The sequence below is a fragment of the Anthonomus grandis genome, chromosome 15 (genome assembly GCF_022605725.1).
Source record: "Anthonomus grandis grandis chromosome 15, icAntGran1.3, whole genome shotgun sequence".
Taxonomy (NCBI): Eukaryota; Metazoa; Arthropoda; class Insecta; order Coleoptera; family Curculionidae; genus Anthonomus; species Anthonomus grandis.
The window spans coordinates 3,941,431-3,956,835 of record NC_065560.1 but is presented as its reverse complement, the minus strand read 5'-3'; the positions used below and the strand labels follow the sequence as shown (position 1 = coordinate 3,956,835).

Below are 15,405 nucleotides of genomic sequence, written 5' to 3'. Positions count from 1 at the left end.
TTTCAGTTTACCTGCAAAGCATAAATTGTCTTATTATTAGGAGTTTACATCTAATTATTAGGAGTTATAATAAATCATAATTATAATATAAGACAAAGGAGGGGTTTATTTTCGAAAATGGGATGTTGGAATAGGACAATCAATCAAATGTATTATCAATTAAGCTCCTAAAGTATATAATTTTCTGCAGGGAGCAAACCTGAATCCTAGCCTAATGCATTCAATTTTATTCGTCGTAATCATAAAATCCCCAATAAATATCTTTGAAAAAAGTTAATTCATCATGCATTTAATTTATTTTAGCACAGGCAGTTGAGTCCAGTTTGTTCCATTGAAAATATAAATGCCCTGAATAAATTTATATTTTTTCTAGGCAGTTGAATACAGTAGACTCGCGATATAGTGAACTAATTAATGCACATCCAGTTCACTATATCGATTTGTTCACTCTATAATTTTTTTTTAATGTATGTATTAAAGCAACGTTTGTCTTTAGAAAACTAACTTTATTAATGCGAAACAGAAAAAATATTATATATGTAATTAAAATAAAATAAAAAAACGGCAATCCAATCTATTTTTTCAAAAAATGAAGTAATTTTTGTTTTTAGTTCTGTTTGCACCACTGTATTCCTTAAGTTTTGTAAAAGTATATATTCCACTTTATCTTCATTTTCTTCGGCCCATTGAAGGATGTTGTTAATCGACTTTATTGCAGAATTTGTTGTCACTCGTTCCTTATTTACTACCATTTCTTCTTGTACTGCATCATCTTGATCGTTTCCATCACTTTCACTTTGGTCATTAGTTTCTTTTGTGTCAGGTAAGTTTACTTTATTCCAATCGTCTACATCAATAGGTTGAATATGAACTTCTGGATTAAAAGTCTGCAATAAAGTAATGATTTCTGATCTCACTGTGTCAATGTCTTCATTTCTTATTCGGCTCCGTAAAACATTTAAGGGGATGTTATCTTCCTCATCGTCAACTTCGTCGGCTAATGGTGAAAGTAAATTATGCGAGCATTTTTCTATAACTTCAGGCCTTAAATTTCTCCACGCCAAAGCCAAATTTAGAATGGCGTCCTTTAACGAAATATGTTTTAGAGCATCTCCGATATCCTGGTTAGTTCCAATAATTTGTGATAACAAATTCTTTCGATAAAATAGTTTTGTCAGACGAATAGCGTTTTGGTCCATTGGCTGGATTAGCGGAGTAACGTTAGGTGGCATATAAACAGTGAAAATGGAACCATCATCACTTCTTAGCTGTTCTGCAGGTGGATGGCTTGCTGCGTTGTCCAACAAAAGCATGGCTTTAACTGGAAGGTTTTGGCTCTGTAGGAATTCAGTAACCTAAGACAAGAACTAATGCTAGAATAATGTGCAGTTTAAATTCTTAAAAGGAATAAAAAAAGGGCGTAAATTTGTAAAAATCGTAGTCCAAAAGGACTGAAACCATTTTTTCTAATTCTCGAGATACAAAGATGGTAAAATTTAAAACGTCTTCCTATGACAAAACTTACCTCAGGAATAAACATTCGGTGAAACCATTCTTTGAAAATTGCTGCCGTCATCCAAGCAGTTTTGGAGTTTCTATAATGGACGGGACAGTTAAAATTTCGAAACGAACGTGGATTTTTTGCTTTCCCAATAATTAATGGTTTAACTTTGTGAGTACCTGCCGCGTTTGTGCATGCTAGAAAAGTCACTCTTTGTTTCTCCGTTTTCCTACCTGGGGCAGTTTTAACTTCGCGAGCTACATATGTCTTTCCGGGCAGAAGTTTTCAATACAAACCAGTTTCATCGGCATTGTAAATCTGTTCTTTTGTTAGCTGAAGCTCATTTATTTTTAGGCGTAAAGTTCTTTTAAAAGGATCAACAAGCTCGGGTTCTGACGATAATTTTTCTCCTGAAATCATTAGGAAGCGTATTCCAAAACGTTTTTTATACTTTTGCATCCAACCACTGCTCGCATTAAAAGAAGGAGATTCCTTGTATTGACTGTGAAGTAACTTGGCCTTCTCTTGGATCATTAAACCAGTTACCGGAAAATTTCTCTCCCTTGTTTTTAAGGACCACTTATATAAAGCTTTTTCCATTCTAGGACACTGATTGTCTCAAAGTTTTCGCTTTTCCAGGTCCTGTGAAAGTACTGTTGACTCGTTTCAAAATCTTTATCCTTCTGTGACGAATCGCGCATATAGTGGATTTAGCAACACCATATTGTCTAGACAAAACGGTCACTTCGACACCTTTCTTTAATTCTTCTAATATTTTGGCTTTATCGCTTAGGGTTAAATGCTTTCTAATTTTTGCCATAATTATTCTGGCGGCGTGACGCGACCTACTGCACCCAAATACTAAAGAAAACTAATTGCCCGAAAAGAAACAAACCGTTTAATATCTTTTTCTTTTCTTAACTTGTTTGTTTACCTAATAAAACTATTGGGTTTACTATTTCGAGAATCAATTTGTTCACTTGACAGAATACATTAAGGAAAAAGTGTTTGTTCACTATTTAGAATAGTTCACTAGACAGTGTGTTCAGTATAACGCGAGTCTACTGTATATAACCCTATTATTTTCCAATGCAACTCCAATAAAAAAAATAAATAAATTCTTGCAGGCTTTTGCGACTTTGACAATTTTCGACCGAACACACGGAAAAAACGAAATACTCAATATAAGCATAATAATATTAATATAAGACTATTATAGCTGTGTAAATCCCCAAACTATATTTTTTAATATAAAAAATAAAATGTATTTAAATTAAATACACACACATATCGTTATTTATATGTAAAAAATTCATTTTTATGCATCCAATTGAATCAAATTGATACGATATATATTTAGAATAAAGATATCAGTAGTTCAGTTTAGAGCGAAAACGTTTTTAGAGATAAATATAAGATTTGGTTCAGTTGAAGATTCTATTCAATTTAAAAGGTTAACTCGGAAATTTTGGTATGTTTAAAATAAAAAAACAACCTCTCAAAGTGAAATTACCACTTATTTACCATAAAATACGGTATTTCAAATCTAACTCGAAAAATTCATCCATTTTCCCAAAGATGCGCTAGTCACACGTTTTTATAAAAGGCAAAAACACAAAATCTACAGAAACATTTAATGAAATGAAAAAAATTTCTTTCTGTTGAATTTCCTTTCTTCGGGTTACATCATCCTAATTATTAAAGGTCTGATGATGCTCTTGTTGGGCGAAACATGTAACCTTCATCGTTGTTTTAAATCTGAACCTACAATTTCTAAGTATATGATATACTCAAATTAAGTATTTCAATTTTGGATCAATAATCATCTGTATAAGTAGGTCTTGTTTTATATTTAATTATAGAGCAATATTGAATTTAATACATTTAAAGAGAATCTGTTACATTAATAACCGAGCAACTTTTTTTTTTTAAACGTGGCGATGTTTTTCCGTATTTACCTAGTTTTAGTAAAATAACGTTGTGTATGATCTACTAGTTTTATGTACTGTGAAGTGTGTGGATGGCTTTTAAAAGCCCGATGATGCTCTAACTTGTGATTATATGTTGTGAGACCGTGACTTTGTATTTTTCTTTGTTTTCGTCAATATACTAAGGATATTATATAATTTTATTAATCATTTTGAAATATTCGTTTTAAGAAGGCTTTCTCTAAATAAGAATCGGTAAATTTAATATAAATACTACATCTTTACCATTGAACTGCTTGGAAAAAAAAATTGAAAATGAAGATACAATGTTGATAAGGTTATTTTAATTTTAAAGACAAGTTTTAAATTTTGGGAACCACATTAATCTAACCATAGGACCACAGTTCGAATAAACACTTTTCAAGACTTAATTCAGACAAGATTTTAAAATGATTAACGAAATGGAATTAAAGATATCCAATTAAAGGCAAGGTTGTTTTTACAGCTATCAATAAATAAGAACGAGTGCAAACACTACATTTAACCTACATGAAATCATTTCCATTTGATAATACCTATATGTGGAAATTATTATTTTACTATAGAAAAGTTTCATCGGTGTAAATATAGAAAAACCTAATACCTTACCTAGTTCCTTGTGGTCCTGTTTAATTTCGTCATAAACGTGTTCGGTTAACTTCTCGATGCTATGATAAATATTAGGATTAGTCGCGTCGGCATCCTTGTTTTTCAAGCGACGCAGTTCGTCAATATTTGTCCCGTATGCACCTAAAATAACACGCAACGACATTTTGGTACGTTTTCTTGTTTTTTTTTTTTTTTTAATTCTCTCACCTTTTGGCGCGAACTCGTCGTCGTCAGTCGAACAACAAGCCATGCCTAATCTGGCCTTCTCCATACTCGAATTCGACGGTTTACTTAAGTTGTTCACTATACGATTGAAATTATTAAGCAGAGTCGCATTGTCACGTTTAACGGGCGGTCCTTGGAAGGTATACACCGGGTTATCGAAGTGGTTACGGTCTACATTAAAAAAAAACATACATGTAGAGAAAAATCTAGGGCATAATTTGTTTATTACTTAAAAGTATGGATCCATTTGTGCCTAAGATAGCCATCACATATCTTTGGATATAAATGTTAATTTAATGACGGAGAAAAACATTATTAGTAATTCATATACCAAGTTAAAATTTAATAATGCCAATTACGACACTATCAATGAAATTATTATTTCTACTCATTGGGACAAATTATTTTTATCTAAAGATGTAAATATTAACATTGCATGTTTTTATACAGTTTTAGATAACATTGTTATTAACCACATCCCTAGAATTAAGATCAATAAGGGACAATACCCTCTATGGTTTTCCAAACACACAATAAATCTAATTAAAAATAAATTAAAGGCACATAAAATGTGGAAACCGTACCGAAGCAACAATCTGATTACGACAACTTTTCAAATTTACGCAAAACAGTAAAGATTAATATACGCAATGATTACAAAGATTATATTTATAAAACAGAAATAAACATTGTCAAAGACGTTAAATATTTCTGGTCATTTTTTCACAACAAAAAAAACACTAAAAGCTTACCAATAAAAATGAGATTTAATGATCAGGAAGCTTCGAATTGTGTTGACATTAGTGAACTCTTTTCTAAGTATTTTAGTGGAGTATTTGAACCTTCTGATACAACTTTAATTCCCTAGTCAATGCCTAGTTAATCACCTAGTCAATGTCAAGAATGTTTTGTAGCTGACAATATTGATATAAATGACATTAAATCCGCACTTATATCTATGGATCCTAAAAAGGGACCTGGCCCAGACGGTTTTCCTTCATTTTTTTTGAAGTCTTGTCCTAGCTGGTGCGAGCCTTTGCATATTTTGTATAATCAATGTTTACCCAGCGGCATTTTTCCTAATATTTGGAAAACAGCTCAAATTGTGCCAGTATTTAAATCTGGAGAAAAAAACTTATGTACGGAATTACAGGCCTATGTCCCTACTTAGTCACTTTGGTAAACTTTTTGAATCTTTGCTGGTAAAACAATTATTCTTTAGGGTCAAAGAAGCTATTGATGTTAACCAACATGGCTTTTTCCAAAAAAGATCGGTAATAACCAACTTAATACCATTTATTCAGAGTATAAACGAAAGTATGGATAGTGGTCTGGAAACTTGTGCCGTGAACATCGACTTTTCCAAGGCTTTTGATAAGGTACATCATCCTACACTTTTCGTGAAGTTGGAGAATTTCGGTGTGCACGGGGCCCTGCTCAAACTCATTAAAAGTTATCTAACAAATCGCTCTTAGTACGTTGTCGTAAATGGAGTAAATTCTTCTTGTACAACCGTAACTTCAAGAGTGCGGTACTCTAGGTTCTCATTTGGGACCGCTTTTGTTCTCAATTTTTTTAAATGGCATTGGTCAATGTTTCTCTACCTGTAGATATCTTGCATATGCAGATGACCTAAAAATCTTTACAACAATTAAGAAGCTATCAGATTTTCGTGCCCTGCAATCTGATCTTGCAAATGTTGAAAGGTACTGTACCTTAAATAAATTATTTATTAATCCAGAAAAATGTCATTCTATACTTTTTAGCAGAAAACTATCTCAGACACAAAACAAATGTGATGTCTATCTCGGGGGCACTATCCTGAAGTATGTGGAGTTTATTAAGGATTTAGGTGTGACGTTGGATTCCAGACTGCTCTTCGACGTTCATATAGAAAACATTGTTCAGAAAGCTCTAAAAAATCTAGGTTTTATAACTTGAATTACAAAGGGTTTTAGTAATCAATCATCATTAATATTATTATATAATGCCTTCGTTATATCTACTATAGAATATGCGACAGTGGCTTGGAATCCGATGTATCACAAATATATTGACCAAATTGAAAGAGTTCAACGAAAGTTTGTAAATATAGTAAATTTTCGCTTTAATAGACAGAGACATTTTTTTACTTACTATGATAACTTAAAATTTTATGGTATGAAGCCCTTAGAGAGTCGTAGAAACAATTTTGATTTAATATTGATTTATAAAATTATTAATAATTTAATAGACTGCCCTTTCTGTCTGGAAAATTTACATATCAACGTTAATCCTTATATTTTGCGTAATAGATCGACCTTTAGCATCTCAAGATATTCTTCAAACTATTTGTTTAACTCTCTATTGTTCAGATGCGTCCGTAGTTTTAATAATTTTCAAGAAACTAATTTGAATAATGATATATTTTTCTCCAGTATGGCTTCATTTAAGCGACACTTAAAAAAGTCTATCTAATTTCGTAAAGAACGATAAATATTGTCCTTTTTTTCCCTATTGTCATTATTCATATGTATATATGCTTCTTTATTGTTTATAAGAGATACTATTAAATAAGTTAGTTAGGTTTATATTGCTTGGTGTATTTGTTAGGTTTGGTGAAAATGTAATGTTTGGCAAAGCGCTTACTTGTATTTAAATTCATAAGATACTTTGTGCTTTCCTGTTGTTGGATTGCTTAGTTTATCTGTAGGAGAGCCTTGTAAATAAATAAATAAATAAATACCAAAACCAAGATCTACAATTGCGACTTGATCCGGCAATAGAGATTACAAAAAAATGAATGTCTTAACCCTTAATTTGATTATATCGTATTTTATAGGATACGCTAAAAATATAAATATAATATTTACTGTAGGTGGTAAAATTAAAGGTACTATTCGAATGAAGTGTGGAGGATCATCCAAGAAGAGTGGCACAAGATACCTCAGGAAACTTTGGACAAATAATTAGAAGACTACCGAAACTCTGTGAAGCTGTTATTAAAAATCGAGGCGGACATGTAGATGAATCCAATATTTGATTTCCTTAAATTTAATTAATTGAAAAATGTATTGTTTACATTCATTTTGTTATAAATACACCGTTTCATAAGAATAACTGATGGGTTTATTATTTTTAGTTATAACTTTAAAACAGTCATATGTGGGCAAATACTTTTGAGCTGTAGTGTACATATCAATGTGGATTCAGGCTAAAACTTACCCCCTGTAAATCCTGACGGATCGGCGATATACTGCACGTGGGCGATTTCGGTTTTCAAATTGGACACCCGCCTTTTGTAATAGAAAATCAGCAGTACGACCACCGCGACGAACACGGAGCACACCATGATTACGGCAATCACGACGCCCACGTTGTTCGTTTCCTCTTTGTTTTGCAAACGCAACAGGTTCGATTCGGCGCAGTTTTCTCCGGCAAATCCGTTTTTGCATATGCAGCCCTCGGACGGGTGACAGAGGAAGTTGTCGTTTTCGCATTGGCACACTTGCATACAATGGTCACCGTAATATCCTTCGGGACAAACTGTAAGAAAAAAGGGACAAAACAGCTTCAATGTGTTGTGTAATAAATTACTGGTTACGATTTCGTATTTCGACGACAAAGGCATCGTCACACTAAGCAAATAAAATAAATCCTACTACAATAAACACAAATGACTTAAAGAGTAGAAAATATCCACAGATGAATAAATTAAAGAATGTCAGGCTAACATTATGAATCTGCAACAAAAACAAAAAATCGCGCAAACAATAATAACTTTAAGCATATTATTAAATATAATAAAAAGTTCTTAAATAGTGTACAAAGATGTACTGAAAATTGTGTAATATTTCTTGGTTATTACATGAAATAATCATTATCACTAAAAAATATAAGACACACATTCATGTAAAAATCTCTAATAACAAAGAAGCTTCAAGGATATTCCAAGATATATTCCTGTAATTCGTGCAATGTTGCCGTTCTTTGTAAATGTTAGAAATACCAAACAAAGAAAGACGTTTGTTTTAAGCTACCCTATAACTAATCAAATAAAATGTAATAATAATTAAAGCTCACCCAGTTACAAAATGTGCAAGCATTTTAATATCTATGCATGTGATTCAGATTTAGACCTTTTAGATTTAAATAAATTTACCAATAATATTGACGATAAACTTTATGCTTCTCAGACTCAGGCCAATACATTTAATTCTTTTTTTCTGTAGTGTTATGTTTAATTGTTAGTATATTTAGTACATATTTTCCTTCATACATTCCTGTAATTGGACTGTTGATAATAAATAAATAAATGAGTGAACTTACTTTCTGTGCAATGGGTACCGATCCAGCCGGGTTTACATCTGCACTCTCCGTCGTTCCGTCTGCACTCGCCTCCGTTTTGACATTTACAGTGTTGGCTGCAATTCATCCCGAATCGACCGGATTCGCATGGGACCGTGCAGTTTAATCCCACCCAGCCAGGAAGACATTGGCATTCGCCTAAATTTAATTAATGACTTTCAGTCACACTGAGATTTTGATCTATTCCAGGTACAAATTATATTAAACCAGATACCAAGCAAACACACTAGTATTAGATACCCTCCCCCTTGTTTGAATTAGTAAAATAAAATAAAGCATCATCTGCAAAAAAAGATAAGTTGTGCATCCTGTAATATATTCAATCAGATCATTAATATATATCACAAATAGCAATGGTCCTAATGCACTACCTCACGGAATGCCAAATTCATTTATTACTGGTTCTGATAGGGCGTCATTAATTTTTAATACGGGTTTTCTATCTTTTAAACACATACTAAACCACTATATACTTGATGGTTTTAAAAGCTCTTCTTAAATCCAAGAAAATAGCACCGGTGGCTAAATTACCCTGAACAGCTGGTTCGCAGTTAAGTTTTTCTCTAAAGTTGAATTGAAAGCCATTAACATTAAGATAGTTAACGAGCTGTGTATACACAATATTTTGTCTAACGCACATGAAATATCTAATAGTCGTAGGTCATTAACTAAATTAGAAACATTTACTTTTAGTATCGGAATAACTGTTGATAATTTTAGTAGTTCAGGAATTTCATCAGTTTCAAGAGAACAATTTATTAAATTAAGCAATGGTTCTCAAAAGTATTTTTAGGTACGTTACTATTATATTATTACAAGATTTCTTTGTAATTAATTAAATTAAAATTTAAAAAAGCTACGATCCAAATTATGGTATCCCAGTTATCCTATAATGTTATTAATAACTAACCAGGTGGTTAAACAAAAATAAACTAATAAATAGAGACAGTATGAGTTAAAATCAGTGTAAAGTGTAACAAAGTGACCAGCTGCTACATAGCAGAACGTAAAATATTACCTATAACTATGATTTTTATTTGAGGTAATTAATTAGGATTTATTGCCGGACCTTCTACTGCTGTAATAAAAATTCTTGATAATTGAAAATGATTTTTTACTTTTTAGTTCCAATAGCAATAAAAACGTGTTTTTTTTTTTTTTTTTAACTATTGTTTATTATCTATAGTATTGGAATATGTAAGGTTAGACCTGCTTTACTTACATAGTTTAAGGGCCAAATCACGAACCAGCTGGTAAAGTTCCTGTGTGTTATCAGACAGATAAATTATAAACCTACCAAAAGCTGTAGGAGGAATTAGGAACCTAATTTTAACATGTTGTTAACTAGCAGAAGGTTTACAGTTTGGCAATAACATAATTGTTGTGGCCGGTACAATAATGTTAAGAAAAAAAAAAGAAAGATTAGGGTTACGAATACCCGGTCCTGAGAAAATAAACAAAAATAATGGAAGTGTTTGGTGTTTAACTTGTGATAATAGTTATAGGTACTTGTATACTTGTTTTGTGCCAAATCCGATATTCTTTCTGTTATTACTAGTATTATTAGATATTTGCATTTTTGCTAATTGTTTGAAAGCATCCCACCAGACATTTGTCAGTGAATCACAGTATGCAGCATTTTAGAAACTGTATACTGTGCAGTGAGTTTTGTAGAATTTTAATCATTTTTTTTACATTATTTTTTCAGAGGATGTTTCAATAACCTAATAAGGAAAGAGGTCGGTAAACTTTTCTGAAAAAGAAGTTATTTTGCTCTGGAATTTAGTAAGTCAATATTGAATCATAAAAGACTGATGCAAGATCTTGGAAAGAAAAAGATTAGGTCTGGGAAAAAATTGACAGCAGAGTTTAATGTAAAAAACCCTGTGTCAGGGGGTGGTTCGAACCCTGAATAATCTTCGAACAAAGTATGAGTATAAAAAAATCTAAGAAAAAAAGTAACCAAGAACAAACAGGAAATATTTAAAACTGGTGGCTGGTATTTAAATATGGTGGCTCAAATTTGATGTTTCTATATGGGATTCCTTAGATGTATGTTTTCTTTTCATTTCTTAGTCACATAACAGTGGCATAGCCAGCAAAGAGGAGCAGGTGAGGGAAGGGTGTAACCTTAAGTTGGGCATTATCATATTAAACAAAGGGAAATAGATAACCAAATGAAAAATAACAAAATACTCAGAGAGATTAAGAACAAAATTTAGAATATTATACACAAACTTCTTGCAAAACTATTCAAGCTCCTACTCTTGGAAAAATGTGAGGTTATAAATTTCCTGGTAAACCTTTTATATGCTGCTTTTTCCTGTTGTTAACTTATTCTACTGGTAAGTAAGAATTATCCTGCTGGTAAGACAAACAAGAAGTTCATAATTCAATTTTTAACGTTACCAGCAGGATAACTTTTCCAGACACTTTACCAGCCGGTCCATAATTTGGCCCTAAATCGAAAGCGTTTAATTGAAAAGCGAGTTAAATAATAACAACCATGCGGTCAGAACACTCGTCATTCATGTAGTTTATCTGAGACCACAGAAATCGAGTCGACCTTTTTACTGTATATACTTCGCATCTGGATTAGAGAAATCCGTTATTTAAGTCTCCCTTCTAATATAAATCTCTTACCAGTGACGTGATGACAGGTCCCGCCGTTTTTGCACGTGCACGTCTGGGCGCAGTTCTTGCCGAAACTGTGAATCGGACAGGGATGTTCGCACGTTAATCCGATATATCCGGGCGAGCAAACGTACTCGCCGGTCACGTGGTCGCACGTCCTGTTCCCCACGGACATTTCCGGGCATTTCTGTTGACACCCGATACCGTACCAGCCTTTGTCGCACGGTTTCGTGCAGTTTTCCCCGTGCCAACCGCGAGCACAGTAACATTTACCGGTATCCGGTTCGCAGCTACTGTTATTCTGACAGATGCACTCTTTGTCGCAGTTTTCGCCCCATTTGCCCTCCGGACATTTCGTTTCGCACATTACTCCTAAAATATGTAGCAATTTTTTAATACTTTCTGACTCACAATCAGTTTTACAACCACTGAATCAGTAATCTTGATAAACATAATACTAAGGTAGCATTCATTTGGTTAAAAGGACACACAGGATTGCTAGGAAATGAATTGGCAGATAAAGAGGCCCAGGAAGCAATTAAGGCAGAAAGGATTCTTTCCAAAGTACACTTTGGTGATATAGTTCCAATTAACCGAAAGAGGTATTCAGAAACTTGAAAAAGAAAATATCTTGCATATTCAGCAAATATGTCAAATACACTACCGCTCAAAAGTATTTGCCCACATATGACTGTTTTAAAGTTATAACTAAAAATAATAAACCCATCAGTTATTCTTATGAAACGGTTTATTTATAACAAAATGAATATAAACAATACATTTTTCAATTAATTAAATTTAATAAAATCAAATTTTGGATTCATCTACATGTCCGCCTTGATTTTTAATAACAGCTTCACAGAGTTTCGGTAGTTTCCTGAGGTATGTTGTGCCACTCTTCTTGGATGATCCTCCACAAGTCTTCTTTTGATGTGGGGCATGATTTTCGCACTTGTCTATCCAGTTCATCCCACAGTAATTCGAAATATTTTCTTTTCAGGCATATTTTAAAATTCTCTACTTTATTTAGGAAATTGAACTTCATTGCTTTTTCCAGGGAAGTCTTGGATTTTTCCTCTTTTTTCCAAGTAGCTAAAGAAATTTCTTATTTTTTTTCAGGCAAGTTTTGAAATTTCCTTATTTTACCCACAAATTAAAACTCAGAAATGAATATCAGAAATGAGTTCCTAGCACTTCTCTTTGTCTTGCTCACTTGATCCCTTTATGGCATTTCTTTCCTTCTTCATCTTATTTCATACCTATAAATCGTCACTCTCTTGTCAATTTCAAAAACCTAACAAAGCCCATTTTTTTCTCTTTATATGCATGGAAACATACACTAAAAATCAAGATATTGACATTTTTCTCATTCGAGGATTTCTAAGAAATAAAATAATTTGTTTCTTATCGGCAACTGAATATCTTGAGTTCTAATGGTTAAAATATTGTAATTATTGATTCCAAACACTCCGAGGGCTCTTTAAGTATCTTCTAATAGATACAATTTTATAATTATTGATTTCTCAATACTCTAGGGATTCCTTAAGTATGGACTAACAAAATTATTCAAATCAATACACAAAAAATCAAGATATTGACATTTTTCTTACAAGAATGCCTGTAAGAAATAAAATAATTCGTTTCTTATTGTCAACTGAATATCTTGAGCTCTAGTCGGTGCAATTTTATAATTATTGATTTCTAAAGACTCTAAGGACTTTCATAGTATGTGCTTAAAAAATTATTAAAATCAATACATAAAAAATCAAGATATTAACATTTTTCTCAAAGAAGTACCTGTAAGAAATAAAATAATGTATCTTTTCTTGGCAACTGAGTACCTTGAGCTCTAGTGGGTACAATTTTATAATTATTAATTTATGGAGACTCTAAGGATTTCTCAAGTATGTGCTATAAAAATTAATAAATCAATAAACTAAAAATCAAGATATTGACACTTTTCTCACTGGAGTGCCTGTAAGAAATTGTCTTTTATTGGAAACTAAATATCTTGAGTTCTAGTGGGTAGAATTTTATAATTATTAATTTCTAGATACTCTAAGAATCTTTTAAATATTTTTTGAAACAATTAATTATATCCATATACTAAAAATTAAGATATTGATATTTTTCTCACTGGAGAGCCTGTAAGAAACAAAATAAATTGCCTCTTATTGGCGATTGAATATCTTGAGTTCAAGTAGATAAAATTTTATAATTATTGATTTCTGGATGCTCTAAAGACACTTCAAGGATTTTTTAAAAAAATTATTAAAATCCATATACTAAAAATGAAGATATCGATATGTTTCTCACTGGAGAGTCTGTAAGAAACAAAATAAAATGCTTCTTATTGGCAACTGAATATTTTGAGTTCTAATGTATTGAGGTCCGGTGATTGTGGGCCATACCATAACTTTCTTTCAGAAGATGTTGCCTTTGTAATTGACCTAAATATTGCTTGCACAATTTCGACGTGTGCTTGGGGTCATTGTCTTGTTGAAAAATGAAGTTTTCCCTAATTATTCGAGTACCAGAAGGAAGTACATTGTCACTTAAAATTGTAATTATTTACCAATGTTACACAAAATCAATTCTTGAAGACACCTTTAAATTTTCAAATTTCATCGGAAACGAGCTGTAAACAGATTAGTTTTTTAGAAGAAGTGCATATTTTCACTACATTGTTATTTGCAAGACTATTTTTAAATACTCAGTGTTTTTCAACGAACCATAATTGATAGGTATGCTGTTTAAGCATATATGCAATTTACAAAAGAGATACAATCTAAATATAGGTATAAAGATAAAATGTTTGTATGTACAGTGGCGGCCAGCTAATTAAAAACGACACAAAATTTAATTTTTTTGGAAAACCATTTTATGCAGTTTTACGAATGATATTTATTTATAAGGGTTAGACATATTAAACACATTCTACCATAAATCAATAGTAATCTATTCAAAAATCTAGGGAAAAAAAAAATGTTTACAAAATTAATGGACAACAAATTAAAAACGAATTCAATATTTTAATTTTACACCAAAAAAAATCAGTATTTGGTAGGATATCCTTTAGCTTCTTTTATTGCTAGACATCTTCTTTGCATAGATTCTATTAAAGTTTAACAGCGAGTAATTGGGATGGAATACCAAGTTTCTTGAACACCTTTCACTAGTTCGTCCATGTTTTTAAATTGCTTTGGCTGAATTATTCTTTTAAGATCATTCCACAGATTCTCTATGGGGTTGAGGTCTGGACTACACGAGGGCCATTCAATTACATCAACGACGTTTTGTTCAAACCACCTTTTTACTGAACGTGCTGTATGCTTGGGGTCATTATCCTGTTGAAATTTCCAGGTAATAGGTAATTTTTCTTCTGCATATGGAAGCATCACATTTTCTAATATAGATTTGTATTTCTCCTGATCCATAATTCCATCTATTTTATAAATTGGTCCAACTCCATACCATGACATGCAGCCCCACATCATGATTGAACCACCTCCATGTTTAACAGTTAATTTTGTGAATCTTGGATTTAATTCCTCACCAGGTGGTCTTCGTACGTAAGTACGACCATCCGATCCGATGTGATTAAGTTTTGTTTCATCCGACCAAAGTATATTTTTCCATTGGGTAAGGGTCCAACTCAAATGATCGCGTGCGAACTGCAATCGGAGTTTACGATTCTTCTTTGAGACAAGTGGCTTCTTTCGGGAAACTCTTCCAAATAGTTGAAACTCATTAAGTCGGCGGCGAATTGTTCTTACTGATGGCTTCGGATCGTTTTGTGCATACATTTCACGTCTGATATCTACTGCTGTTAAATGGGGCGACTTTTTTGCTAAACGTACCATAATTTTATCCTCTCTTGCGGTTGTTATTCTAGGCCTTTTCTTCCTAGGTACATTTCTAACCGTGCCGTGAGTTTTATAATGTTTAATAGCATTATGAACCATAAATTTGGAACATTTTAGCATTGCTGCAACTTTACTGTATGAATGCCCTTCTTGAATCAAATTTAAAATTACTTGTCTTTTTTCAGGGTCACAACTCTTTTTTTTACCCATAACGTTTGTTTTATATTGACCTTGTATTACTTAAGTGAGACACCAA

At 32.4% G+C, this 15,405-nt stretch overlaps 3 protein-coding genes across 7 annotated transcripts in view; 2 read left to right on the top strand and 1 right to left on the bottom strand.

Annotated features, from left to right (window-relative positions):
- The window catches only part of LOC126745399 (ATP-dependent helicase brm-like), a 147,914-nt gene extending 140,731 nt beyond the window's left edge, over positions 1-7,183 (top strand). Inside the window, exon 30 of the transcript XR_007663538.1 lies at positions 7,160-7,183. The gene's annotated coding sequence lies outside the window, so the exon portion shown is untranslated. The remainder of the gene's footprint in view (positions 1-7,159) is intronic.
- LOC126745401 (protein draper) overlaps positions 1-15,405 on the bottom strand; it is an 86,868-nt gene that overhangs the window by 1,111 nt on the left and 70,352 nt on the right. For all 5 annotated transcript variants that reach the window (XM_050453239.1, XM_050453238.1, XM_050453240.1 and 2 more), the window contains 5 exons: positions 11,293-11,655; positions 8,611-8,787; positions 7,507-7,827; positions 4,285-4,473; positions 4,078-4,218 (listed from right to left, as the gene is read on the bottom strand). In XM_050453239.1, the coding sequence (XP_050309196.1) occupies positions 4,078-4,218; positions 4,285-4,473; positions 7,507-7,827; positions 8,611-8,787; positions 11,293-11,655 (1,191 nt within the window). The remainder of the gene's footprint in view (positions 1-4,077; positions 4,219-4,284; positions 4,474-7,506; positions 7,828-8,610; positions 8,788-11,292; positions 11,656-15,405) is intronic.
- Positions 6,352-15,405, top strand: part of LOC126745416 (39S ribosomal protein L43, mitochondrial) — a 93,206-nt gene continuing 84,152 nt past the window's right edge. Inside the window, exon 1 of the mRNA XM_050453261.1 lies at positions 6,352-6,355. The gene's annotated coding sequence lies outside the window, so the exon portion shown is untranslated. The remainder of the gene's footprint in view (positions 6,356-15,405) is intronic.